Source organism: Acomys minous (assembly GCF_964271855.1).
Source record: "Acomys minous genome assembly, chromosome: 3".
Classification (NCBI taxonomy): Eukaryota; Metazoa; Chordata; class Mammalia; order Rodentia; family Muridae; genus Acomys; species Acomys minous.
Genome location: NC_140485.1, coordinates 95,293,261 through 95,321,087, shown reverse-complemented (window position 1 = coordinate 95,321,087; position 27,827 = coordinate 95,293,261). Strand labels below are relative to the sequence as shown.

Below are 27,827 nucleotides of genomic sequence, written 5' to 3'. Positions count from 1 at the left end.
TGCGAGAGGGATGCGACGTCATGCCACCCGGTTCTGCAATCCCAGCTGTCAGTATTTATGCATGAACTCTAGAATAAAGGTACATCCTCCTGAGAGATCTGTATAATGATGGCCAGTAGCTCTGCTTGCAATGGAAATCAATAAATACATAGCTACAGACTGATAAAGTTCTGATGGTTTTCTGCCCATACAGTGAAGCATTATACAACAGCTAAAATTAAAAGCTAACACACTCACAACAGCACCATAGACAAACTCTGCCAGTTAGAAAATGATGGGCGCTCTAAGATAGCCTTGTGTCAGACTGTTTGAAAACAACATGTGCAACGCTGGGGACGCTCAGACACTGTAGGAATGTGCCTTTTTGTTAGGAAAATAACACAAAAACCAGGAAGCCAACATACTAACACTGTTAGAATGTGCAGAGAGTAGAGTTTATATTTTTACTGGTATTTTTACATTTATTTATGTATGCATTTATGAGACTAGTTCTTGGTATATAATCCAGGCTTGGCTCAAATCCAGATCCTCCTGCCTCAGCACCCTGAGTGCTGGGATTACAGGCATGTAACACTATGCCCACTATTTTCCATTTTTAATTACATAAAATTGAATCTTAACCTTTCTATATAGGGGTACACATGTGGGTAAGAAAAACAATTTTAAAAAAAGAATAGAGCCAGCAGTAAGACAAATTTATAAAATCTGTTATAACATGGGTGGATATGCTATAGTTGGTAAATACATCTTTCCAGAAAGGCACAGTGAAGACAGATTTAGCAAGTATTGTTTTCAAAAATTCTATTCATTAATATATGCCAGAAATGGGATTTTTAGTCATGCATTCAAAGGAAACTAGATTAATTTGGAAACACCAAAGAGACACACACAATATGGAGAAAACAGTCTGATTCTGAATGTGGCGTATTAATTTATCCCGGGATGGAAGCAAATAACATAAAGAGAGAGGGCGGCACTGAGACCAGAGCCTGTGGCGCCACCCTGAAAGGAGCCTTTTTGAAACACTGATGAAATAGATACTGCTAAGGAATTCAAATAGGTTTGCTAAAACCTTAAAATCTAAAATTTCAAACTCTTAAGAGTAAAGCTTTATGATTCACCTGTAGAACACACACACACACATGTACATACACAATACACAACCTGGTTGACATGAACAAGACAGTTGTCAGTAAGTCAAAAGACATGGGGGGGGCATAGATCACTATATATTTAATCCTTACACAATTTTAAGGAATACCAAACCCGTGTCATGTGACTTTGTCCCACCCCCAACATACTATCAGCATCGTTTGACTCAGTGGCATACACAGTTCCTCCTGTAGCACTTTGCTGGCTGTGCGTGTTTTAAAAAGTGGAAAGTAGGCTACACCCACGAGATCACTTCTTACATTTTGAACAAGCCCATACATGCACGCAGCGTGTTGTAGGCACAGGATTTCCCTCCCTCTCCTACCTTTGTGCCTGGTGACATATCAGTAGGTCACTTTTTACTGTGCAATAGGACTTACTAGAGACTGACTGCTGCTCGTATGCAAATCATTAGTGACAGAAAGTATTTGCCTCCCACGTAGCTGGGACTGCACGTGTGCTGGATGGGTGTGGTGTCACAGCAGTCAAGCGGACACTCAGAGCAGCCGCTCAGCACAGCAGCAGGGCTTGCTATGAAACTCCGATTGCGTCACAGTCCTACAGTTAGTCTGATAAGCTTCACATTTTCCCCCCTAGCCCAGGCTGGCCTCCACCTAGGTAAGAGCAAGGCCAGCTTGAATAACTAAACCGCTGTCTCAAAATGAAAAAGGAAAGAGGGCTAGGGATCTTACCCGGTACTAGAGAGCTCACATAGAATGGTGAGACCCTAGGTTCAATCCCCAGAACCACACAGCAAAAGAAAAAAACAAAACCAAACCACAAACCATGGGCACTGGGCTAGAGCTGCTCAGCCGCATGCACAAGGCAATGGTTCAAAGCCTGCTAACACACACACACACACACACACACACACACACACACACGTACATAAACACAAGCATACACACCAAACACATAACATACATACACACACACCAGACACACATGTACATAAACACAAATACACACCACACACAAATGTACATAAACACACACACCAAACATATACACAAACACACATATGTTTATAAACAAATAGAATAGATACTTAACACACACATACATATCACATAGGCACACACATACAAACACAGAAAACTCACTCACTTCCCTAAGTATGTTGCTCTGGCAGACTTTATGGTGCATTCGGGAGGTCGAGGCTGAAGGATCTCAAAGAAGGCCTAGGCCTAGTCAAGCCCTGTGTCAAGCAAACACACAGAAAAGACTTGTCAGTCATTCAAGAGGCAGCTACATGAGCCTGTGTGTGTGTGTGTGTGTGTGTGTGTGTGTGTGTGTGTGTGTGTGTGTGTGTGTAAAAGCTGCTCACAGACAGAGGACCGGAAACAAGACTGCAATATGAACGTGTCTCAACAAAAGGCACTCCTTACAGAGGAATGGAGCTGAGAGGAAGCAGCTCAGGAGACCAGGGGAAGCGGGAACAGCTCTGCCATGGAGGCTTCTCAGAGCTAACAATCTCAAGTGACACAGTGACGCATCATATACCTCACTTCTGCTGTTGATTCTAAGTGCTGAGGCCACGTGATGCTTTCTTGTGTAAATTTCCTACAGAAAGGAAAATAACAAACAAACTAACAAACAAAAAAAAACTAGCATACTGGTTTTCCTGCAGAAAGGAAAATAACAAACAAACTAACAAACAAAAAAAAACTAGCATACTGGTTTTCCAAGTAGTTTGCTACTTGGCAGGAATTTCAAAATATGTTAATAAATTACCAAGTTTTGCCTCAGTGTCTTCTTTTCAGTAAGAACTTCTAAAAAGGGGTCGGGGGAGCAGTGTAAAATCACATGGAAACTTTTAGAGAGAGAGAGAGAGAGACACACACACACACACACATATATGTATATATACACATATGTGTCTGTATATTATATGCATGTGTGTCTATGTATGTGTGTGCATGCATGTGTGCATATACGTGTATGCATGTACATGATTTATTAGAGTGGCTTACAGGCTGTTTTCTAGCTAGTCCAACAAATGCTGTTTCTTAGCGGAAAGTCCAAGACTCCAATAGCTGTTCAGTCCACGGTGCCAGCTGTCTCAGGCGGTCTTCAGTTCATGTCACTAGATGCTTAAAAAGCATGCTCCACTGCTAGCGAAGAAACGCCTCGGCAGCAGGGTGGGTGAACTCGCAGTGAGAACAAGGGCAAGCAGGCAAAAGGCCAAAGTGTCCTCCTTCCTCATCCTTTGTCTGCTGCCAGGAGAAGCTGTGGTCCAGATTTAGGGCGTCTTCAGCCTCAAAAGACCCAACTGACTAAAAATCAGATGTGTGAACAGTAACGTTTACTCCCGAGGTAACTGTTGTCTGGGAGGCTCACTGCCTCCTTCTGCTAACCTAGGCCAAGTCCTGGAGGCTTCTAGGCTCTGTACAATCTAACCGGGGCCTAGAATGTTTTCAGTCTCTGAGACTTACTGCTGAAGAAGCTCACCCTTTCTTTCTTTCGTTTTTGTGGGGTTTTTTTGTTTTTTGGACCAAGTCTTGACCTTTATTACTTAAAAAAGCCACATATTTATTTTGCTTTCTGACTCTGTGCTTGTGCTTTCAACACTTTCACAACGATTTTCTGCTCCTCAATAAGGAAAGCCCGCTTGATCTTGTCTCGGACACACTTGGCACACATGGAGCCACCGTAGGCCCTGCTGACGTGCTTCTTTGTCTTGGACATCAGGACTTTAGGCCTCCCAGCATGAACCCCGCGCAGTCGGCCTGGGCACACACGGCATGCCGATTTAGGTGCTTTCCCAATCTTTTTGGTGTAGAGGTAAACAATCCTGCTCGGGACAGCCTAGTTTTGTTAGAGGCTGTGTTGTAGGAGAGCCTACGACGGTATGTCAAACGTTGCACCATTTTGAGTGCCTCTAAGCACCGTCCCCGGAAGAGGAAAAGGAAGGGGTGGGCGAGTTCAAAGGTCAAGTGTCTAAGCTCACCCTTTCAATTCGTTCTGAGCTCTGGCTGGTTCAACTCAGCTATTCTGGCTCAAACGCCTCTCCTAGCTGACTGATTCCACCCGGCTTCTCTCTCAGCTCCTGACGGTTTGCTCTGCTGGGCCTCATGGTAACTCTGGCTATCGGATCTCATCTCCTGGCTCTTCTCCCTCTGTTTCCACCTTGTGTCTAGCTTCTCCTCTCTTCAATCTGTAAACTAAATTCTATGAGCTGAACAGCCACGAACTCAACTCCACCGCGCTGCCCTCCGCTCTGACTCAACCAAATGCCACTGACTAGAACTCAGAGATCTGCATGCCTGTCCCCTGAGCACGGGGACTGAAGGCAAACTTGCTCTATACCAGGCTGGCCTTGAACGCAGACACCGCTTGCCTCTGTCTCCTGGAATTAAAGGCGTGTCTGTATTTCAGCTGGATCACACAGACCTAGGAGGTCCTTGGATGCCATCTCTTGCCAGAGCAGCCATGTTCTGAATTAAAATTCCTCTACACAGGTGTGACCAGTCGCTTGGTTTTTTAGTTAATTCTAGATGTAGTCAAGTTGACAACCAAGAGCAGCCATCACCAGGCCTGTGCTCTTACTGAAGGAAGCACCGCCATCAGTAACATGTTCAACTAACATTGGTGCTAGTTGTTACTGTTTTTAAAAACATTGTCCAGAGACGTTGAGGCTCATTATCTTAATTAAAATCACCCTCAAAAGGAAAACAAAGCAACTGTTTTCTGGCGCTAAACACTGGGTAGGCCTGCCGCTGCTGCAGCATCAGGCTAGTGGCTAGGTGGTGTTTACAAATGGCATTAGAATAGTGCAAAATTCAGCAGACTATGGTTACTGAGAGATGACACAATATCCATGCATGAAGCTGTGCAGGAAGGCATACGTGACTAAATTCACAAGGACAGATTCTACTACGAGCCACATCAGAAAGAGGCTGTTAGGAAGGAAAGACAGAAGAACAGACGCACAAGTGATCTTGCAGCGGGGCTCTGTGGGCGTGCCTGTTCTGGGGGATGTTTATGACGCTGGTCCCACCTGAGTCACGCTTTAAGAATCGTCTGCTCTGCAGATGTCTCATAACATCTCATAAAATGCTTTCACTATACTTGCTTCCATCCAGCAGCCACCTAGCTTTCTTTGGTAAACAGCAGCAGTGCTTTTGAAAGCACCATCAATGTTTCCATGCTTGTCCACCCTCCCTGCTCCCCAGACAAGGGCTTGCTCAGGAGCTCAGGCTGGTCTTGAACTGATGATGCTCCTGTACCAGCTTCCAGAGTGCTGGGATAACGAGCGAGGGTCCGGGCACACACCAAGCACCAAGACTGTGTTGGGGCTGGACTGGGCCCCAGGTGATGCACTGAGCTTGAAACCAGGCTGAGCAGAGCCAGGCCCTGGGTGCTCTGAGGTGCGAAGCCCTTTCTGGCCAGGTGTTTTTCACATTACGGTAAATGTAATCGAAAACTGTATTTGCAACACATCAGCCAGTAAAAACACATGCTGCAGTAAGAGGACACGTCTCTGAGTAAGAAATATATGAGCTAAGATCTTCAAAGGAAGATGAGTCAAAGAATGATCAGATACAAAGAAGACAGACAGATTCTGTGTCTCTAGCTACGGTCTTTGATTTAAAACAACAACAAAAGACAAAAACAACAACAAAAAAAACAATAACAGCAACAACAACAAACCCACTTGCTTCACCCAAACTGATCTTATCAAGAAGGCCAGTGACCTTTCAAACAGCAAAGTTGCAATTTAAAAACCTTAAATTATCTATATTTTCCCCTCTGGAACGGAGCCACACGTCATTCGGGCAAATAAGTGTTTCAATAGGTGGCACAGAGAGGTTAGCTGCTTGGGTAGGGAGGCTAAAACAGACCAGAAACCACGAAGGCAGCCTGGTCCCTTCAAAGTTACTTTCCGCCGAAAAGAGAGGTAGGGAGGCAGAACACAAGAAAGAGTAACTGGTTAACATCTGATGACCTCATGTTACCACGCGGGAGGACTGAAGAACGCAGGCATCAAAGCAGAGGGAGCAGGCTTGCCGTGCCGAATGGCTCTTGGGAAACTCCCTCCCTCTCACTGCCCTGATTTCTCAGGTGAGGTAACAACTTAGTTTCAGATTGGATATGTGGATCATTAGCATGGGTAGCCATTTTTATTGGGAGTGGTGGTATCTGATCTCAGGTAGGGGTGGGGCAGTACAAGAGGTCAAGGGTAATGCGATGGCCTCCAGTGATAAATGTGGTGGTCCATTTGTCCTTGCTTCACTGACATAAGCATTACTAGGGCAACACACTGGGGGCTTTCCCTTCCAGAATCACACTTAAAGACAACTTCACATCCGCTGAACTTTACGGAGTGTGCCTCTTTTGGTGAAATCAACAACCATAACCAAAACACTACAGTGAAACCTCAAACTGTATCTACAGCCGAGCCTTCCTCATTTCTCCTCCATCTCCCAAGGCAAGTGGGCAACCTGCTGACCCCGCCCTCTCCCACACGCCAATGTGCACACTCTGCCATGACGGCAAGTGGCAGCTCCTTCCTTTGGCTTTACTGTTTCGCTGCCCGTGAAACAAGGGCTCACTATGTCCCCCAGGCTGTCTCCCAACGCCTGCCTTCACCTCCCTAGTTGAAGGGTGACAGGCGTGCACTGCCTAGGCCCGTCTCAAAGGGCTCATTTTCAATTCGCTCTGTAGCACAGGTTCCTCCGAGCCAGTCTGTCCACAGCTCCTCGGCCACCTCCTTCTGTTCCCCCTTACTCCTCAGACTGAAGAGACGCCCCACTTGGATGACTAAGGTGCTAGCTGTTGGGGGATCTTCAGAACCCACGCTAGCTGATGACATCAGTAAGTCCCTCCTTTCTTTAGCTCTACTACAAATAGGACATGTCGTTGCCTCGACCAGTGCAAAGCACATATAGTAACTTGAAGAAAAGTAACTGGAAAAGCCTACCGAAGCCAAAACCAAATAAACCAAACTCCCAAACAAACCAAACCCACAGCCCCAGAGGTCAGCTGTGATGTTCTAGAGAACTCTAGGCCCATTCAGAACCAGGCCTAGAAAACTCAGCCTCCCCCATCTTCTCACCGTCTGTGTGCCACTCCCCCAACCCCGTCCCAACTCCCTAATAGCAAACCTTCCGCCCTGCAGGCTCATCTTCTAAACGGCTGTGGTGGCAGGCAACCAGTGCGTCCATCCGCTCCAGCAACAATCCTCCTCAGACTGAAGAGGGAACCTTTTTTCCCACAGCCTAGCACTCTCCACTCCTTCCCAACTGGCTGTCACTGTCGCACTTCTATGTAGTCTACATACACTACTTATTTACTGCCTCAGCCATGTCCTAGTGCACAGAAGGCATTCAGTCAGCAGGCACTTGCTGGCTGAAGCCTTGATGTGATTCTTTTGGTCTTCATTTTCCTTGGGATGAAGACTTCCCTGGGGGGGGGGGGGGGTGCTGGAGAAATGGCTCAGTGGTTAAGGGAATGGAATGCTCTTCCAGAGGACCGGGGTTCAAATCCCAGCAACCACATGGCAGCTCGCAACTGTAACTCCGAGATCGGACGCTCTCACATAGACATACATGCAGGCAAAACACCAATGCACATAAAATAAAAGTAAATAGAGACATAGAGATAGCGATAGATAGACTTATCTGACATTCTAAGACTAGGCTAAATGTTCCTCTAGCCAACAATATTAAGCAGTATTACAACTGTATATTTACTGTATATTTTTTTTCTGACAAGATGAAGGGTCTGTCTTTTCCACTTTTGTATGCATTCAAAGGCACATTTTAATATGTTCAGAGGTTTATTTTATGTATGCGTGCATTGTTTCGATGTGTGCCTGTGCCCCACGTGTATGCCTGGAGTCTGCTGAGGACAGAAGAGCACACTGAGACCTCCGGAACTGGGACTACGGTTGGTTGTGAGCTGTTAAGTTGAGGCTGAGAATCGAACACTATCAGTCTGTTAAGAACTAGTGTTCTTAACTGCTACACCATCCACCATCTCTCTAGTCCCTGGTTTATATTTTATGACTACATTTACTCTACAAAGCAAAGAATTAAAATCCAATCAGACTATCCGTCTATTAAAAAACAAACAAACTTACAAACCTGAGTTTTCTCAAGTATAAGACTTCAAAACACCTTTGGAGAAATAACTGAATCAATCAAAGATAATCAATTTGGGAGGCTTTTCTAGGCTTCTTTTCATACAGAAGCTTTTTAAAGCTTGTAAGGCTTCAATCGTAAGCACACTGGGAGTTCTTTCCAGTCTCACGGAAAACGCACTTCCTTTAAAAGCTCCCCTTCGGAATTCTATATGCCCGAGAAAATAAAACACAAAACACATCTAGAAAGGGCAAAGGTGCAATTGCAATGCACAGGGATTCCTAATCCATGCACTACTGGTTCACGTGGTAGGACAGCAGAAAGCAGCAGCGTGGAGCCTTTTCCAGCGGCTCTTCGACCTTTCAGATGGTGATCCATCCCCAAATCCACCAAAAGGTGTTGGGTACCTGTACTAATTCTCTCCCAGCAAGCCCCTGGAAAAGGCCTTGCGACTAACAGGCAGCAATCCCAGATGGCTTCGGCACCAAAATATCAGAGGAAATGGAGGAAGGAAAAAACATTTCCAATGAACAGGTCGCAGCCAAGCCTACCAAGCTTACCCGACAGACGCTCCCAGTTAGCCCTGGCCTCCAGAACCGTTGGTTCGCGGGCAGCGACAAGAAGTGTCGCGGTGGCATCTGGGGGTTGTAGTTTCTGTCGCAAACTGATCGCGTCGGTAGCATTACAACTACATTCCCCAAAAGCCAACGCAAAGACGCCCTGCCTACTTAATCTGGTGGGGCGGGGGGGATTGGCTGTCACAAAATTTTAGACTAATCTTCAACTATATCCCATTTCTACTAGGGCTACCACCGGGCCCTTTATTTTTTGTGTCTTTCTTGTGCGGTAAACATCTCCCGCCATCTATACTCCTTACTTGTTCTTCCCCCTTCAGGGCAGCACCACCAAACGTCGGGAAACGGACGCCGCCGCTGCCGCCGCCGAAAGCGCATGCGCGCTGGCCGGCATCGCGCATGCGCAGCAGCCGGCACTGCTCGGCGGCGCGCGCGGTGGACTCGGGGTCTGGAGGGACTCTGCCCGAGGGCGGGGCTGTTTCCAATGGCTGCCTTTGCGGGTCGCGTGTGCCTGGGCGGAGAGGCAGGCATGGGGCAGGGGCGGCTCCCGGCGGTCCCGGGCGGGGACAGGGGTGGGGCTGGGGGTGAGGACCCCGTCTCCCCTCCCTGCTCCCGCCCTCTGGGCCGAGCCCCACCGACGGGGCTGGGCGAAGGGGCGGGCTCTGTGCCTCGGGCCCTGGGCTTCAGCAGCGCGGCCCGGTGCTCGAGGGACTGCTGCTGGGTCCGCGGGGTGCCCTGCGGCTCGGCGGCGGTGGGCGAGGACAGAGGGGTAGGAGAAGCAGCGGCGTAGCCCGGGGCACGGGAGCCGGGAGGATCGGGGACGCTGCCCTCCGTCGCCGCTGGTACAGAGACCGGTGGACACTGCGGTACCCGCTGAAGAGCCAGAGCCTCGGGCCCCAGCAGCTAGGGGCGAGGGTCAGCCGCCTACCCCGCCAGCACCGGCCCGCTGCCGAGGCGCTGGGAGGAGCTGAGGGGGGCGGAGACTAGAGTCGGAGGAGGGGCGGGGTGGGAACGCTCTAGAGAACCGGCCGCTGCACAGACAAAAAAAAAAAAATCCCGAATGGTTGCATAGCCTTCTACAGTTACCAGCCTTTTGGGACCCAGCACGGATTTGACAGCTCCACAACGTGAGGATATCCGCTGACCCTGCGACACAGAGAACACTTCCCCGAGACTCCAGCTAAGCAGCTCTGTAAGCTTGCAACTTTGCAACTTTGTTTTTTTTTTTTTTTCAACCTCTGTCCAAGAAGAACTGCCCTTTCGTATAGGAGAGAGGGTGCGAGGGTGATCCGCCTTGTGTATCGATTTGAAAGCATCAACTTAAGAGGCACGTGTGGTTGGTTCCCCATGCTACCCAGACGCTTGCTCTCATGACGGCTTGATTTCTCTGACTTTATTCTGAATGTTTCTCGCTTAAAAAAAAAAAAAGACAAACTGCTTTAGGGGGAATGCTGAAAGGTAACTGAAAGCTGCGAAAGAAAAGTCCCGGAGTGTCATGGCTGAAGGACAGAACGAACTGAGGTGGGATGGGCTGTGCAGTAGAGATTCGACTACTAGAGAGACAGCGCTGGAAAACATTCGGCAGGTCGTTTTGAGAAAAACCGAATACCTTCGTTCAATGAAAGAGGCGCTTTATCGACCTTCAGACGGGCTTTCAAATGCCGTTTCTTTGGATGGGATGAATAAACTTCTTGCTCACCTGCTTATGCTCTCTAAGAGGTGTCCCTTTAAAGACGTGAGAGAGAGAAGTGGGTTCATTCTGAAGAGCGTCGAGGTAAGAGCATTATTATTATTATTATTATTATTATTATTATTATTATTATTATTATTATTACTATTATTGTAGGAGCATTATTAAAACAACTAACTAGATGGTGAAATTTGACTTGCGGTTGTTGATGTTGTTTTTGCTTCCAAAGGGTAAGGAGTTATTGTGTGAGCTCTTTTCTTTTTTTCTTTCCCTTGGGGCCCCTCACCGGCCCTCTCCCCCCCCTCCCCATGTGGTTTCTTTGTGTAGTGTAGCCTTGGTTGTCCTGGGCTGGCTTTGTAGACCAGGCTGGGCTCGAACTTACAAAGATTCCCCTGCCTCTGTCTCCCTGAGTGCTGGGATTACAAGCGTGTGCCACTGTGCCATTGTGTGAGCTCTTAATATGACTTGACTAGGCATGTAGAGGGCTGGTAAAACATTGACTGTTAGGCCCAAATTGAACAGTATAAACTAAACACGGGTTTTCAAAAATAGATGAATAAGAATTGTTTTTATGGCATTTTAGGCAGAAACGGCATTGATGGTGGAAAATAATAAATATGAAAGGTATAGTTAATTACAAGTCAAGTCTTTGTGTTTCTTTTTGTTTGTTGCCAAGTGTAGCCAGTATACTTTTCACATTGCTACAATGTTCTGTGTGGAAAGTGTCACATTAGAGACCACCAAAATGAGAATTTATATTAAATGTTTCATATTTGTTCAAGGTAACTGTTGAAATAATTTTTCTCTGGCTCTTAACAACAAAGGCAGGATTTGGGTTTCTAAATGCATCCTAAAACAGAACTAGAAAATAATAATAAAAATCAGCTTAAGTCATAGAGCAGGTAACATGTTCAGGCTGAAAAGTTGGACCAAAAGTTGGGTGTTTAGTAGTCTTACTCTCAGTAACCCCAGGAGGTTCAAGCAGGAATAATACTGCCAGGAGTTCGAGACCAGCCTGGCTTCATAATGAGTACCAGGTCAGTACATGGCTACATGGTAAGACCCTGCCTGAAGAAAAAAAAAAAAAAAAGAAAAGAAAAGAAAAGAAAGAAAAGTGCATCCTGGTAAGCCATTTGGTAGAAATGCTTTGCTGTTAAATTGTTTTCTGTGTTCCCTAAATTGTTTCTGTTCTCTCTTCACATGCAAACTAATTAAATTGTGACTGCAGTAAGGTTTGAAAGACTGTACTCTCCTGGCAGTTTTCCAATGGTCACTTTATCCTGTTCTGTTAGAAGGTGTGCTAGAATTTGGAGGCGCTGGGGAAATGTTTATAGATATGAAAACTGTTCAGTGACTGTGTATTCAAATATGACAGTTTTCTGTAGTGGCTTTAAAAAAAGAATCATATCTGTAAAATGAGGAAAATTTAAAACTTACTTGCCTTTATTTTATGTGCACTGGTGTTTCGCCTGTGCGTGTCTATGTGGAGTGTCAGATCTTGGAGCTACAGACAGTTGTGAGCTGTCATGTGGGTGCTAGGATTTGAAGTCAGGGCTTCTGGTGGAGCAATCAGTGTCCCGAACCATTGGGCCATCTAGATCTTCAGCTCAGTAAAATGATGATCTTAAAAAGCTAAGCTCTGGAAACATTCTAGAATCAATCATTATAACCTATTTACAAGAAGGAATTAGTTTTCAAATATATGTATATTCTGTCCCTTAGACATAAGAAACTATTTCTTCTGGAGCTCTGTATAGCCACTATAGTTTTTTTTTTTTTTAAATAATGGAGTCATCTTTGTGCACATCAAATATTGTTGTAGATTGTATGGAACTACATGCCTCCTAAGTGTTAAGTTTTTCATGTAGTGTTTGGGGGAAGGGCTGCCCTTCCCCATGTTGTTACTCTACTTCAGTTTGGTCTCTTCTTGGCCTTTCATCTGGCTGCTTATTTTTTGAGTGGGAAATTAGATGATGAATTTTGTTAGGAGATATATTGAAAATAAAAAGGTTCAGGCTCTGGGGAGTCCTGTGTCAAAGAATTGCAGCATCAGTGGTAAGTGAATGCACTAGAGTCAGACCTAGTTCAGTTGCTTCCTTAGTAATGAACTGCAACAACAACCTTGGGTAAGTTGCTTGACTTTCCTTGTATTTGATTTTTACATCTATTAAAAGTGGGATAGGAATGCAACTTTTGTGGAAATGCAATGGCATGCAAAATGCCGTCATATTTAGTGACTGCACCTCTCCTCTTTCAAGTGCAGTATTTAGACTGTGTAAAATGTGTTTCAAGCGTAATTTGTTCTGCAGAAGGATTTGCTGTTCTGCACTGTAGTGGCTTCCTATAGACTTATGTTTCTCTCTCAGGTCCGCTCTATCATTGTAAGAGCTACTTGATACGTATTGGTCTGTAATCTCATGCTGATGTGTGTCTCTTCCCCCAAGGGTTCTAAGTTCTCGGGTGCTGGCTGGGACCTGGAAGCTACTAAATAAATATCCTATGGATAAACAAATGTATTTGCCTTCGTGCTGTTTCACATCAGTTTGCATAAAAGAACTTTCCGGTTTATGGAGTTTCTCCCCCACAGCATTCATTCATGCATTCATTTAAACAACAAATAGTAAACGCCATAGCAAACTGGGACCAGTGGTAACTACTTACGAATTCTGCCAAAGGTAGACAGGTCATAAAGAAGTAAACAAACATTTGCTTTTATATAGTAAGGGGAGAGTTCCTTGAGGCAAACACCTTTAAAGAAAAATTTAATATTTAATTCATTCATTCAGAGATGGGGTCTCCAGACTCAGCCTGCCAGGCGCTAGTATTATGGACATACATCAGCACTCCTTTCTTATGAATAATTATTATCCATACAGTGAGATTGTTATAGGGATCCAGACCTAGACAAGGCCTCATGGCAAGAGTGAGTAGCTGAGCTCTAAGGATGGGTGACAGTCACAGTCTGGGGGAGTGTGATATTTAAGGGCATGTGCTCTGAGGTTAGACATTATCTGTACAATTATGAATAAGTTCCCTATTGTTTTCTGACTCAGTTTTCTTATCTGCAAAATGAGGTGATGCTAATGTTCTTGCCTCACAGAGCTGCTGTGGGAATGAAATGAAATAAAACCTGCGAAGCATTCCACGATGCCTAGACGGGCATTGTAGTGGTAGACATTTTCATTGGACCAGGCAGGCTCCAAGCCGCAGAGGAACTGTAGGCAATTTTAAGGAATGTAGACATTATCCCAGGACAATGGGAAGCCACCGAAGCTTTGAGCAGGATGATAACGTGATTGATAATGGCGCAGGGTCATTCTGGAAGCAAGGAAGAATGTTTCCAGGGTCAGGAGTGAATGTTGTATCAGGTACAAGGTTGTTCTGTGGCAAAAACAATAGTAGGTCAGGATGTGGTAGAAGGGAAAGATGCAAATGAATTTGAGTGATAACAAAGAGTTAGAATCCACAGGATATGGTATTTAAATAAATTTAAAACATGAAGGAAATAAAAGCAAATTTTGTGACTTGAACTAGAAAATAATGTGATGATTTCTGAAGAAGATGACTGTCAGGTCCATTTAGGGAAAAAATAGTTCTTCTTTATAGAGACTGAGTGAGGTTACCCTTTCTCTGAGGTACCCAAAGGATGCTGGCCCTCGATGGATGGACTTGTGTCTCTGCCCCCACTGTTGTAGCTCCCTTTCTCTTCTCCAGCCTCAACCCGCTCTTCACCTTTCTGTCCGCCCTCACAGCTGCAGAGCCATCTATGTGCCCCACAAGTCTGACTGCATTACTCTCCTGTCTAAAACCCATTAGGATAGAATATAGCCTTAACATGGCTACCTTCCACTTCCCTCTCCAGCCTCACTGCCCACCTCAGTCTTCACACTGCGTCAGTCTCACATGGATCTGGAGTAGTAATTCCAATTAATGCTCCCTGGTGCTTTCTGTTACTCGTTGTTACCAGCAGCAAAAGCTGAGCCACATATAAGATTCCTGAAGCCGCTCTTCAAGACCTGTAACTACTTTGATTAGCTCTGAGGACAGCAAGGGAGAAGGATGGGCTCAATGCCAAATAGCCACTAGACCTATTAATATTACCATATTAGTAGACAACATCTTTATCATCTGCTCTCAATTTGTTGATTGCATATCAACAACATATTAAAACTGGTTGAACATATTTTCAAGAATTATTGTGTACCAAGCAGTGTACTTGGAATTGGAGGGACAAGGAAAAGTTTCCCCTTGCTTCTCAGCAGGTCCCCTTTCTCATTTTTCCTGAATTTCAAAGAAATCCCATTACACCTCTTGAATACTCGTAAATAAAGGCACAGAGGAATCAACTCCAGCTTGCTTACTAGTACAAGTCACTACTGAGCTGTAGGCTTGATGTCTGTAAATAAAATTAAGGTAAAAAATGTTAAGTGTGTATCTGATCAAAGATTATAAAAAGAAAAAATACATAAACTTGTTAGTAATCAGCAAATGATTTGGCTCAAGGTAGTAGATTTAGATCAAATAATTAAATGCTTTGTTGAGTGAGGTGGGGAGGGTTTCATTTGAGCGTGAGTGTTATCTCCCAGGGAGAAGGGAAGTTTGAAGCATTGCATGCTTGTGAGAACGTCTCTCATTGGTATCCGAGTAACATACAGCATATGGATGTCTATTATACATACACAAACTGTGTTCTTTATTTGTATATAATTTCTCATAAGAACAATTCCATAACAGTTGCCTGTTATGCAGTTAATTTTGACTAATTGATTTGTTGGCGTAGCCACATTGCCGTTCTGTCTGCAGTCATGACCTGCCTCTGTGTCTTGCCCCAAGAAGACTTTCCCCCCACAGAAACCTTCCCTCAGTTTCTGTTGACGAAAGAGGCCAGGTGTTTCTTTCTATGCCTGTGGATGGCAGGGACATTGGGCTTTTCTGCCTTGGTTTGGGTAAATAGGCGTTCAGGCCCTAAGGACCAGGGACAGCTTCCCAGCACTGAGCAGCATGTATGATGGTGAAAGAGAAAGGAGATGGGAGGTGGCAGTGCCTGGCTAGAGGTGCCCTTTAACTTGCCGCACTTGCGCATGACTGGATAATATATCATTTGGTCTATTTATAATTTGGATTTTATTAGTTTAGAAATATATTTAATTTATTTATTATGGGGGCTATAAAATATAATAGCAGCAGAGTAGGAACGTTCTAGAAGCAGATTTGGTCTTGTTTGTTTGTTTTGGTTTTTTGTTTGTTTGTCTTTGAAACAGGGTTTCTCAGAGGTCGGCCTGCCTCTGCTTCCCAAGTGCTGGGATTAACGCTGTGCACCACCACACCCAGCAGATTTACTCTTTTCAAATAAGTTTTGCTATGATTTCTTTGTTATTGCCACATACTCAAAACCAGAAGTTTAAGCTAGTACATGTCAAACAGGCATCCCTCATTCTTGGTCCTCTTTCCGTATTTTTGAGAACCTTCTCTCTTGCGCGTCCACAGTATATTCTGGCTTCCCCTATCTTATACACTAAGCCCTCAGTCTCCCCACAGAAGGCTCTGTGGTTGTCTTCTCTGTTCATTGCTTTCTTTCATTCCTATCCTTAGCTGCTTTCTATCCTTTTGAGGAAAACCTATTAACTCTCAAGCTTCTGAGTCCTCTTTGGATAGAACCTCATGAGTCCTCCTCTCCCTCAATGGTTTGAGACCAATAGAGAACTTAAAACAAAACAACTTGGTCTTGCCATGAATCCCAGGGTGGCCTTGAACTTTTGGAGATCAGGCTCCTGATTGCTGGAATGCTGGAATGAGAGGTGTGTGCCACCATGCCCAACTAGATAAAACTAACTAACTCCTTCCCTCCCTGCCCCCTCCCTCCCTCCCCCCTCCCTCCTTTCTTCCCTCCCTCCCTCCCTCTGATAGAACCCAGGGCCTTGCACCTGTACCAGTGAGCTACACTCAGCTCCCAATCTCCCTTTTTCCCTCCTGCTGACAGGATGAACCAAATCTATTTATCTGCCCTCATGTCCTCTTTGCAAAATATAAGCTCACTGTGTCTGCGCTCTTCCTTTGCTGTGTATCTTCAGAAAGGTGAAATGAAAAGCATACATTTTAAAAAGTTCTCGAATTTCATATATTGTGCTCTTGTCACAGTGCTGCAGATGGCCTCTACCATGAAAACACTGCCTAAACATGTTACTGTAGCATGTTTGTTTTGTGCATAAGTGGAATGTGCTGTTTTGTACAAAGATAGGCTGTTAAACAGTTGAGTGTTAAATTTCAGTCTAAGGCATTGGATTATTTATGATATCATGGAAGATTCTTTGAAGCAATAGCTGAATTAAAAATTTTTTTCTCATCACCAGTACTTTTGCCCTGATACACTGGTGTGTGCAGATGGTTCGTGATGCAAAGAATTATGTAATAGGTGTAGCATACTCTTTATTTTACCACATATTTATTTTCCTTTTGATAGCCATAAGAAATTTGCATAGGTTATACATAATAATTCATGTGGCTAATTAAAGATTTCTTGAAACCTTTTCTCTGGTAGAATCTTGAGACAATAAAGAAATGTTAGCAGTGCAGTGGTGACACACATCTTTAATCCTAGCACTGGGGAGGGAGAGGCAGGCGGATCTCCATGAGTTTGAGGCCAGCCTCGTCTACAGAGTGAGTTTCAGGACAGCCAGGGCTACACAGAGAAACCCTGTCTCTAAAAACAAAAGCAAAACAACAACAAAAAAAGTTAATTGCCTAAAATGTTAACAAGATGGGCACTATTTAAATGGTATGTATAATTAAACAGTTTTCATATTTAAAAACAAGCAGTAGGCAGTATTTATGTTGTAGAAATTAGCATAGATTGGACAGGTCTCAGACTCTGTGGAGGGTTGGAGTAGACGGTGGAGAGGTCTAGAAGCATGCAGAGGGAAGGTGCTGAGGAGCACATCTGCAGCAGCAGCCTTTACCACAGGCGCTGTAGTCCTCCTCCGCAGCTTCTCTCAGGCTTGCTTTTCCCCACTGTAGTAAATGGGCTTATTTTATAGCAGTCAATGGAAAGTGGGACTTACTGTGACCCAGGCTTTCTAGCTCTTACTACACAAAGTGAAAAAGGCTGTAAGTGACCTTGAAGGGCCTACTGCGTTCTACAGTTACACTGGCATAGTGCCCTCGGGGCCTCAGATTAGGAGGAGTTCTCAGAATATTTGGTGATTATATTTTAAGGTCAGCAGGAGAATAGAAATATAAATACATAATTCATGCCCGTCGTTCTTACTGTTGTTACTGTATGCAGCCTCACCATCGCGGCCCACGCACACTGCCTGCAGGGTAACGCATGGAAAGACGGGCTTTGGAGAGGGCCCTGGCTTACATGCTTGTTTTAAAGTCTCTTCGCTGGAGATGGTTTGGAGTTTTGTATAGAAGGACTACAGGGTCATTTATTGGGCTTTTCCAGCTGACAGTTTATTGTTAAATGTCTCTGTATCACTTAGTTTGTGGTATAGTTTTCAAGTACGTATATTAAGACAAATTTGAGTTTATGAAAAGAAAAAGTCATGTGAAGTTTAAAAACACAAGAATTTGTCCATTCTCTTATACTGTATTTTTTCAGGACTGTACACTTTAAAACTCTGATAGATTACTAAGAAATGTGAAAATATCTTGGAAAGATTAGATGCTTTAGTTTTGTATTATATTAAATTTTACCTTAGAGCATATTTTATTCATTTATTATATTTGTTTTTATTATTTTATATGTATGAGTGTTTTATATGCACTCATATACATATATGCCTGCATGTATGTGCATATATGTATGTACTACATGTGTGATTGGTGCCCATGGAGGACAGAAGAGGATGTCACATCCCTGGGAACTGAAGTTAGAGATGGTGGTCAACCACCATGTAGGCTCTGGGGACAGAACATGGTCCTCTGCAGGAGCTCTTAACTACTGAGACTTCTCTCCAGCCCCATACATCTTATCTTATTTTAAAGTTAAGCTAAAAAAGGTCTTTATAGAATTATAAATTATTAACTATTAACAGCTGGGCAGTGGTGGCGCACGCCTTTAATCCCAGCACTCAAGAGGCAGAGACAGACGGATCACTGAGTTCTAGGCCAGCCTGATCTACAAAGCAAGTCCAGCATAGTCAAGGCTACACAGAGAAATGCTGTCTTAAAAAAAAAAAAACCCTAAAAAATATTAACAAATTTTAAAGATGCATTCTTAAGCGCCTTTCTCCTAGAGTATACTCGAGGCCTTGAGGATGTTTCACAAGTACTCCCCCGCTGACTCACATCCCTTCATCATCCTTGGAACCATGCTAAAGGGAGACCAAGTTTATTTACTTATAATGTTCAGCTTTTTACTGGAATTCTTTATTGTGAGGAGGTGCCGTGCTGCCTGTGTGGTCACAGGGCACCTTGTATGGGTTGGATCTCTCCTTGTGGGTGGGCTCTGGAGTTGAAGCTGAGCGTGTCAGGTTGTGTGCCAAAACGCCTTTACCTATGGAGCCATCCAGCTGGCCTGACTGTATTTGTTTATTATCATATATTAATTATACATAGTAGTGGGGTTTTGGCCATTTCTATGCATATACATAATATATCTCAATCATTTTCCCCCCTTACCATCTCTGTCCTCCTCCCCCTCCTGTTTCCAACTGCCCCCCTTTTCTTTCATGTCCCTGGTTATGTGTATGTCTGTATCTGTGTGAGTTTCATTAGGATTAAGAAACAAAAGTTTATAATGGAAACTTTATGACATATAGTACCAAACTCAACTTTAAACATATGTAGTCATTTAATAAGTATAAATTCATTTAGTAAACAGTTTTCATTAGTATTTTCACATTACAAACTGTTTAAACTGACAAGAAGATAAATATTTATCCTTCAAAAATAATTAACCATGTGGCTAGGATACTTTGCTAATTCTATGTGTAATAATTAGTAGTCTTAGTTTACAAAAAGTACACATTTACTATGCTGATAGTTTGGCATCTGACAAACATTGTGCACTTGTCTCTTAATTTTGCATGATTTCCAGCACATTGGCAGGTGTTCACTGTCTATAATTATAGCTGAGTAATTTTTCAAATGCTATTCATAGCCTAAACACAGTGAAAAATTCTTCCGATCATGTGATAAAGACCAAGCCTTCCAAAATAGTAGTAGAGTGCTATCTTCAGTGATGCTGAAGGGCATGTTTAAAAGGAGCCTTTCAAAACTCAGGAGGGCCTTCAAGGTAGGGAGGCCGCTGTCACCGCATAACTTCTCTCAAAGTCACTGATTCTCAGGGTTTGATAGTGATTACACATCAAGTTAAGATGTATCTGTTGTTTTAAATCTTAACAAGACAGGAAAGATTCGTTGGCAGATGGATTATAAAATTTAGCATTTATCTTTTATTTGGTTAATGACAGAGGTTCTGAGTATGAAAAAATAATTGAAATTTTATTGAGACAGTGTATTTTACTATTGAACCTGTTGACATTTTTTTTTCCTGAGTCAGGGTTTCTCTGTGTAGCCTTGGCTGTCCTGGAACTCACTCTGTAGACCAAGCTGGCCTCGAACTCACGGAGATCTGCCTGCCTCTGCCTCCCGAGTGATGAGATTAAAGGCGTACACCACCAACACCCAGCTCTTGTTGAAACATTTTATTTTGTTCATTCAGAATCTATTGTGTGCCTAATACATAACAAGCACTGTGTTTACAGGTTTGGGTTTTTGTTTTGTTTTATTGAGTCAGGGTTTCACAGTGTAGCTCTGTAGCTTTTCCTGGCCTGGAACTGGCTGTATAGACCAGGCTTGCCTCAGGCTCACCGAGGTCCTCATACCGTGGCCTCAAGAGCGAGAGCGCTGGGTGTAAAGGTACAGGCGTCATCGTTCTTTTGTCGATGTAGGAAAGAAAAGGCATAGGTTTTTGCCTTTTAAAAATTGGGCCTCTACTTCACACAAACAAAACAAAACCACAACCTTATATTTTCTTTATTCCTGGGCTTTTAAATTTCTAGGTATCTTTGTAAGTATCCATAGTGTCACTTTGAGTCGTGAAGGCTAAATTATTATTTCAGTATGGCTCATAGATCACAGTGAAGGTTTTCATCAGCCACGTGCTTACTAGTTAGCCACCACAGCCTCAGTTTCCTCATCTAAGCATTGACATTTTATTATTTATCTTGTGATGTCATGAGAAAAATTAAAGACAAAGGCACCGAGGCACATGGAGTCCTGCATCCCCCTGTGGTAGCTGCAGAAGCAGGTTTAGGGCAGAGTAAATGAGGTGAGTGCAAGGACTCTGGAGATTCCGGAGTCTGGGGTGCTGAGCACGTGACAGCTGAGTGCTCAGCCTAAGGCAGTCACACCACCCCAGCCCCAGCCCCACCCCCACCCCGGGAAGGCCCAGAGAACACTGGGAAAGGTGAAGAAAGAATGGAAGAGTTGGAAGACAAGGAGCGTGGTTGGGAGATACCATCATCTGGCTGTGCCACAGCCATGGAAGTCATCAACTCAGCAAACCTGTCCACTTCAAATGTGTGTAGAGTAGGAGCCAAGATGCCTCAAGCTGTTTTCTACAGGGTGTATGTTTTTTGACTAGAGAAGATGGGCACCCTGTGTGCCAAACCTGCCTTTCAGTCCTGCTCACTTACTTATGGGCATGGGTTAGCCTTTGGCATCGCATGGCTACAGGCATCATCATTGGATACATTAGAAACACCCAGATAGATTAAACAGCTTGGTCAAGACGTCATAGCTAGCTAAGGAGGAGCTCTGCTTCAGAGCAGGCCAGTATATAACATGATCTGAATAAAGAGTTAATGAAGTATCAGCAGTCGGAGTATATTATTGAATTAGTTTGCCTTAAAAGTAAAATCAAAATTTTACTTGAACCCTGAGCCATCTTGAAATTGCATTTGAGCCCTGGTGAATTTTCATGCATTACTGTGGTATCTAACTTTCATTACATCGTCATTATGCATTTCCACAGAGTGCCTGGAGTCACTGCTGCCAGGCTTTATCCTTGTGTCCAAAGATGCTACGTCAGGCGGCCCCTTTAATGCACTGCCTGAAAGAAAAGTTGGTATATTTCCATGAGTAATCGGCCGAAGATTAGCTTTGAGTGTTAGAAGAGCTCAGGTAGTTCGCTGTTGCCATGACAGTGCTGGCACTGTGAGTGTTGTAGTCACTCCTTGCACTGATCTTATTTTAGACCCTAATGTTCCTAAGTGCTGCAAGTCCCCTTCCCGCCCCACAAGAACCTCTAGTGGAAAAGTACTGGTTTTATAGCTGGCTTTGAGCTTTGTGGCTAAAAGGCTGTCCTATTGTGCATTTAAAAAAATAGCGTAGGAGTGTTGAGTATTTTTCCTGTGGATTATGAATGTTTGAAATCGACCAAAATATGGTATTGCATTACAAGTCAGACATCAGGTTGTTTACCACACGAGAAAAAGGCCCTCAATTGTCGTGAGGAATCAAGCCCAGGTTGTATAACTCCACTGAGCTCATATAGAGTGATTCCCCCCCCCCCCTTTGCTTGTCTCTCGTTCATACTCTGAAGTCTTTAGATTCCCTTTTTTTAGATATTATGAAAAAGTTGTCATTAGAACCATAAAGGATGGGGTTTAAGCAGAATAGTATCTTGTTTATGATTTCCATATTCAGTATTTACCTGCTTAAACTATTACATTTCACTGTACTCATTTCTTACATTGTAAATGCACCAAATTATACAGTGACTTTAAGAACTTACCTGATTGGGTAGAGTGTGTTTTTCTGAGACAGCCTCATACAATGTCTCCATTTCTACCCCAGATTCCTTGCGCTACCGAGGATGGCCTTAAATATTTGATCCTCCTTCCTCAATCCCCACGTGCTGATACTACCTGTCTACCACCACCCCCAGCCTGATATTTAAAACTTTTTTTGCAAATATACAAAACAGATTTAAAACATTCTACCTATTTTAAAATTATGAAGCCTAGTATATTTGTACCAATAAGCATAAAATAGTTACAAATTCATAATTGCCATTTGACTAAGTTTCACATGCCGCTTATTAGGTGAGAGTTTTGGTATCCATGGCATCTGCACTACAAATCCATTACAGCACGATAGGACAAATGACTGTGTCGAAGACAAATGGCATCTCTAAGCACTGTGCTATACTTCAGTCATGGCAACTACCCACAGCGGATTACGTTTGTTTCTAAGTATACTTTTCCCTCCATGCCCATTGGTTCCGTATCAGCATGCAGCAGGGGCCGTGGCTCGGTTGGTAGTGTTTCCTGACATGCTGGCATCATGGTGGTACATGCCTGTACACCCGGCCGTGGAAGGGGAAGGAAGGAGAACAGAAGTTAAGGGCCATCCTCAGCTAATGGTGGCTTGAAGCCAACTTGAACTGCACGAGATCCTGTTTCAAAAACAAAAAACAAAATTTTGGTGAGGGGCATTCGTATCTGTCTTGAACATGTACACTCTCGTCACTTCCTAACAATGTGGGACAGCTACCACTTACATTGTATGAGCAATCTAGAGATGATACAGAGTACATGGAGGGACATTGAAAAGTTAACCATATCCAACACAGCTCTATCAAGTCTTGTAGCATCAGTGTCAGGCTAGCCATTTTGTTTCTTTACCAGTTTAACACAGAAAACTAATTTTCTAGGCAAAAACTTGACCCCAAACTAGAATTTTGTTTGGCCTTGTACCAAGAAATGAGTTATTAAGTATGTTTTTATTATTCCCTTAGTAGTAATGATTCAGATAAAGAGGTACCTAAGCTAGGTGTGGCTGTCCGTGCCTGGAGTCCCAGAGCTGGAGAGGCTCAGGCAGGCGGGTGACTGTGAACTGAAGGCCAGCCTGATTTACATAAGGAGTTCCAGGCCAGCCCGGGCTGCATAGCAAGACTCTGTCTAAAGTAAAAACAAAGTAAGAAGAGACAAACAGTTGCTAATTCCACTCTGCGATAGTTTTTGATGGCTTCTTTAAGTTTTAGAAATTATTGAATAATAATATCCAAAGATTCAAATTTTGAGTAATAATCTTCCATTTCTTCAAAAAGTTTTAAAAATTATACCTATTTATTTCATGTGTGTGTGTGTGTGTGTGTGCTCTGCTCTCATGCCTTTGCACGTGTGTGGAAGGTAGAGGACAACTTGCATGAACCGGTTCTCTACATCTCGTGGGTCCTAGAGGTCAGACTCAGCTGGGCAGGCTGGGCTGCAGGCGTGCCTGCCTCTTGAACCATACTGCCAACCCGCCTCTTCCATTTTCAAATATTGATATTTACTGGTTGTAATGAAACTAAATTGTGGTTCTTTTCTTTTAATAAAGTACTTATTAATAGGATTATTGGGTTTTTCCCCCTGAATCCTACACCCCTTCCTTCATCAAATCATTAAATGAGTGTGCTTTTTTTTTTTGTTTGTTTGTTTTTTTTTTTGTTTTTCAAGACAGGGTTTCTCTGTGTAGCCTTGGTTGTCCTGGACTCACTTTGTAGACCAGGCTGGCCTCGAACTCACAGCGATCCGCCTGCCTCTGCCTCCTGAGTGCTAGGATTAAAGGCGTGCGCCACCATACCTGGCTGAGTTTTTTTGGTTTTGGGGGGGTTTGTTTGTTTGGTCTTGTGCGTATGCTTTTTAAAATAAGTTCTTAAAAATCTGTTTTTGTATCTGACATTCTGTCACTAAAAATGATTTTGTTTCGTTTTTGTTTTTAAGTAGAAAATGCTCTTAAGACTTGTCAATGAGTTAAGTGAAAGAATAAATCAAGATGGAGACTTAGAGTTAAAAGCTGTATGATAGTGTGTTAATAAGCAGTGTAACTGCCAGTAAAGTGCATAGACATAGGTGGTGGTGGTGGATTTTTAAGATTGATTTGTGTGTGCCCTGAGTGTTTGGAGGTTGCATCTATGTTCTGGAATAATTTTCACAACTATCTTTGCATGTTCTTTGAAAAACATTTCCTTGTAACTTCTATAATTTTATAGTTACGATGCTGTGTGTGAGCTTTACATGTTTATAGATAAGGAACCAGGCTGAGGACAGGTGGTGGTGCACATCTTTCATCCCAGCACTCAGGTGGCAGAGGCAGGTGGATCTCAAGGCCAGCCTGGACTACAGAGCAAGTTCCAGGACAGCCAGGGCTACCCAGAGAAACCCCGTCTCAAAACAACAAAACCAAAGCCGATCAAGCAAAAAAAAAAAAAAAATCAGGCCAGAAAGACAACACAGGACTGCGCAGTGAGGAGGCTTGATTCCGAGTCTTTATGACTACCGCTTGACTTTCCTTCTTGCTCCCTCCCCTTCCTTCTCCCTTCTTTTTATAGAGGAAATGAGGCTCCCTATGGGAGTTCTTACAGCCATTAATAAGAGAATTCAGAAATGGACTCAAGGAAGCTCAAGGACAGTTTTATTAGAGTTTAAGAGGAGAAGCAGCACAGGTTGGGTGAGAATTCAATCTGTCAGGCGTGGGCTGAGCACGCACTCCGCAGAGCGGAGGAGGTGGAGACAGGGCATGCTCTAAGTCAGGTGTGGGCAGAGAATGCGCGCGCTCTGCTGAGTGGAGTGGAGGTGGCTAGCGAGCCAAGGAAAGCCGGAAAGCACCAAGCAGAGGGTGCAGGGAAAGGAAGGAAGGCAGGCTTCCCCTCTCTCCTCCAGCCTGTTAATCCTGAGGAAACATTTTTAGTTCCTACTTTCTCATATCAAGCACATACTACTTTAGTATTTAAAAAACAATTTAAAATCAATGTGGGAAAATTACACAACATATAGAATATTATAGTAATTCAGAGCAAGGAATGATGAGGGCTGGTTGAGATAATAAAGATAGCTTAATAGAGCAAATAAATCTTAATGTAATAATTAACCTTTCTTCTCAGCTTATCTGTTTATACACGCATGCGCTGTGTCTATCCCAGCGTGTCCACTAACCTCCACTGACTGGCTGGCCGCAGCTCAGGCTCTGCTGATGTTACCTACCGTTTTGCCCTGATCTTTGTTTCCTTTTTGAGGCCCCCTCTTATCACCCTTGCTCCATCTGTCAAGCACTCGTGAACCTGTAGCTAGGACTCCCCGGAAAGCCTTTCTGTTGTTTTGATTTTTAAGGCAGGGCCTCGTGTAGTGCAGTCTGGTATTGGATATTATGTGTGCTGAGGGCAGTTGTAAACTTCTCGCCTTTCATGGCTCCACCTGCCTCTCCAGTGCTGGTGTTCCTGTCCTGTGCTGCTGGTGCCATCTTGAGACAGCTGCCCTCAAATCCATGTCCATCCCACTGTCTGCTTCCCAAATGCTAACCTGTCAGGTGACTGTCCCCACGCTTCCCACTGCAGCGCTTTCCCGCCATGAATTAAAGATGGGGTGGTTAAACAAACTTGGAAAAGAAGCATATAGTTCCTAAAATGTCATTTTATTTCACATTTAAAGTCATACATTTATGCTTTTGAGCTCCTTGAAAGGTAGCTGAACTAAGTAAGACCTTGAATCCTGCCTAAATTAGAATTAATCTTACAGCTTCAGCAAGGACTGATGTCTGTCCAGTGTGCGTTGGCACAGCAGTACTTGATAAATTACTGATGTGTTCCATGCCAGCTGGCAAATTATAATAAATAGAAATGGTGCCAAAGCAATAAAGTTAATACCCAGTCAGCAGGTTGGAAATCACACTTTGACCTGGGTTGTATGCTGGCTGTGTTGCTAAAGACGGACGGAGGAGATTTGCTCCGACGCCCCGCTACTGAAGGTGTTAAGGTACCACAGCGCCTGGGTAGGAGGCAGTGACCATGGTGGTGACGTGGAAAGGACCTAATCTGTACACTTGCAAAAGAAGTGTCACTTGTACCAAGTGCAGAAGTAGAGTCCAAGCTTAGGTGGTAATGGAGAGGTGGCCGCAGCCAAGGGCAGCGCCCTCGCCGTCCAGCTACAGTCCCTCTAGGGAGTTTGAAGAGCTTTAACAACTGAACTCAACCTGTTGCTTCAGGATGCTTTTGGTGGTTTGAAACTACACATCTTAAGGTTTCTTTGGCACAGCTTGGCTGGACCTCTCCAAGATCTCAGCCTAGCAAAAGCTGTGCTGTCACCTGCAGGCTCAGGTGAGCGGGGTCTGCTTCCATGCGCACAGATTGCTGGTCCGATTCTGTTCCTTGTGAGCTGACAGAGAAAGGTTATGGAGGCTCGTGTGGTCCTCTCCGTTTGTTTCATCAGGGAATAGAGAAGAGCCAGAGACTGTCAGCAAAACACAGGTGACAGTTTTTCACAACATGATCTGGAAGGGGACAAACAGTCACTTCAGCCATAATCTTTGCACTCAAAGCAATTGCTGCGGTCCAGCCCATTCTCAAGGTCAGCAGATTACTGAAGGGAAGAATTACACAGGGAGTGAATCCTGGGAGATGGGAGTCTTTTTGAAAGCAGCCTTCTGTAACAGCCTCTCCTGGAGCTCGGGCTTGGGAAGAAGGGACCTTGTTCACTGTGAAAACAGCTACAGTTGTGAGTGCATGTGAGGAATCTAAGGAAAAACATGAGCAACTACAAAGGGACCGTATGAGTTTGACCTGGTTCCTCCCCACACGTGCAAGTGGTCTCCAGATAAAGACGGTTCTGATGTCTTTACCAGTGGGTGCCCTCTCCAGGCCCTGTCTCCTCCTTAGTCGGGGGCCACCAAGCCTCAGCAGGAGGAGCCTACCTGCCTCTGGCATCACCTTTGTCTTCCCCTTCCCTCTCCCCTCATGCCTGTGCAGTCCCAGGAGGCTCTGCATGAGTCCAGAGGGCAGCAAGTGGCAGTCAGCTTGCTTTCTGAGGAGATTTCCATCCCATCTCACCTGCGGTGAGGAGGAGTTAACAAACCCTCAGACTTGTATTCGCATCCTCAAGTGAAAATGCATGGGACTAAGTATTTTATTAACCCAGATCTCTGTTTGGACTTCTCAGATTGAAGCTGGGGTATATTACTGTCAACTTAGTGGCACCCGCAAGGGTGGAGGTAAGATAATTTCTTTATGCTGTAAGCCCTAATCCTTATGGATTTTAACTGTTTCAGAACCACCTGAAATGATTATGTAATTGATAGACATTTTGAAGGTTTTATCCCACTAAATATACGGTGAGGTAAGGGCCTTCCTTCAGGCATAGAGAATACTCTTAATTTTAGCAAGAAACATCATTTTCTATGTTATTTTTAGTATGATCAGCCCAATGTTTGTTGTTTACAAATATGAACTGGTGTTTTTGAGACAAGCCTAGAGCACAGGCTGGCCTAGGATTCATTATGTAGCCCAGGCTGGCCTTAAACTTGAACTTGTGAGAGTCTTCCTGCCTCAGCCTCCCAAGT

At 44.0% G+C, this 27,827-nt stretch overlaps 2 protein-coding genes and 1 pseudogene across 7 annotated transcripts in view; 1 reads left to right on the top strand and 2 right to left on the bottom strand.

Moving 5' to 3' along the window:
* The window catches only part of CEP57L1 (centrosomal protein 57 like 1), a gene marked incomplete at its 5' end in the record, with an annotated part of 62,365 nt that extends 53,129 nt beyond the window's left edge, over positions 1–9,236 (bottom strand). For 2 of the 4 annotated variants that reach the window (XM_084774471.1, XM_084774469.1), the window contains one exon: positions 9,115–9,236. Coding sequence is in view for 1 of the 4 variants with exons in the window: in XM_084774472.1 (XP_084630598.1) it covers positions 8,798–8,875 (78 nt within the window). Of the gene's footprint in view, positions 1–8,797; positions 8,876–9,114 lie in introns of those variants that run through there. The other 2 variants (XM_084774472.1, XM_084774470.1) reach the window with 2 other exon arrangements.
* LOC311593265 (large ribosomal subunit protein eL34-like) lies at positions 3,658–4,086 on the bottom strand (annotated as a pseudogene). Its single transcript has one exon. The product of its transcript is annotated as a large ribosomal subunit protein eL34-like (transcript).
* Positions 9,237–9,860: 624 nt separating the features above from the next.
* Positions 9,861–27,827, top strand: part of SESN1 (sestrin 1) — a 92,185-nt gene continuing 74,218 nt past the window's right edge. Inside the window, exon 1 of one of the 2 annotated variants that reach the window (XM_084774466.1) lies at positions 9,861–10,586. In XM_084774466.1, the coding sequence (XP_084630592.1) occupies positions 10,308–10,586 (279 nt within the window). In that variant the 5' untranslated portion in view covers positions 9,861–10,307. The remainder of the gene's footprint in view (positions 10,587–27,827) is intronic. The other variant, XM_084774465.1, reaches the window with a different exon arrangement.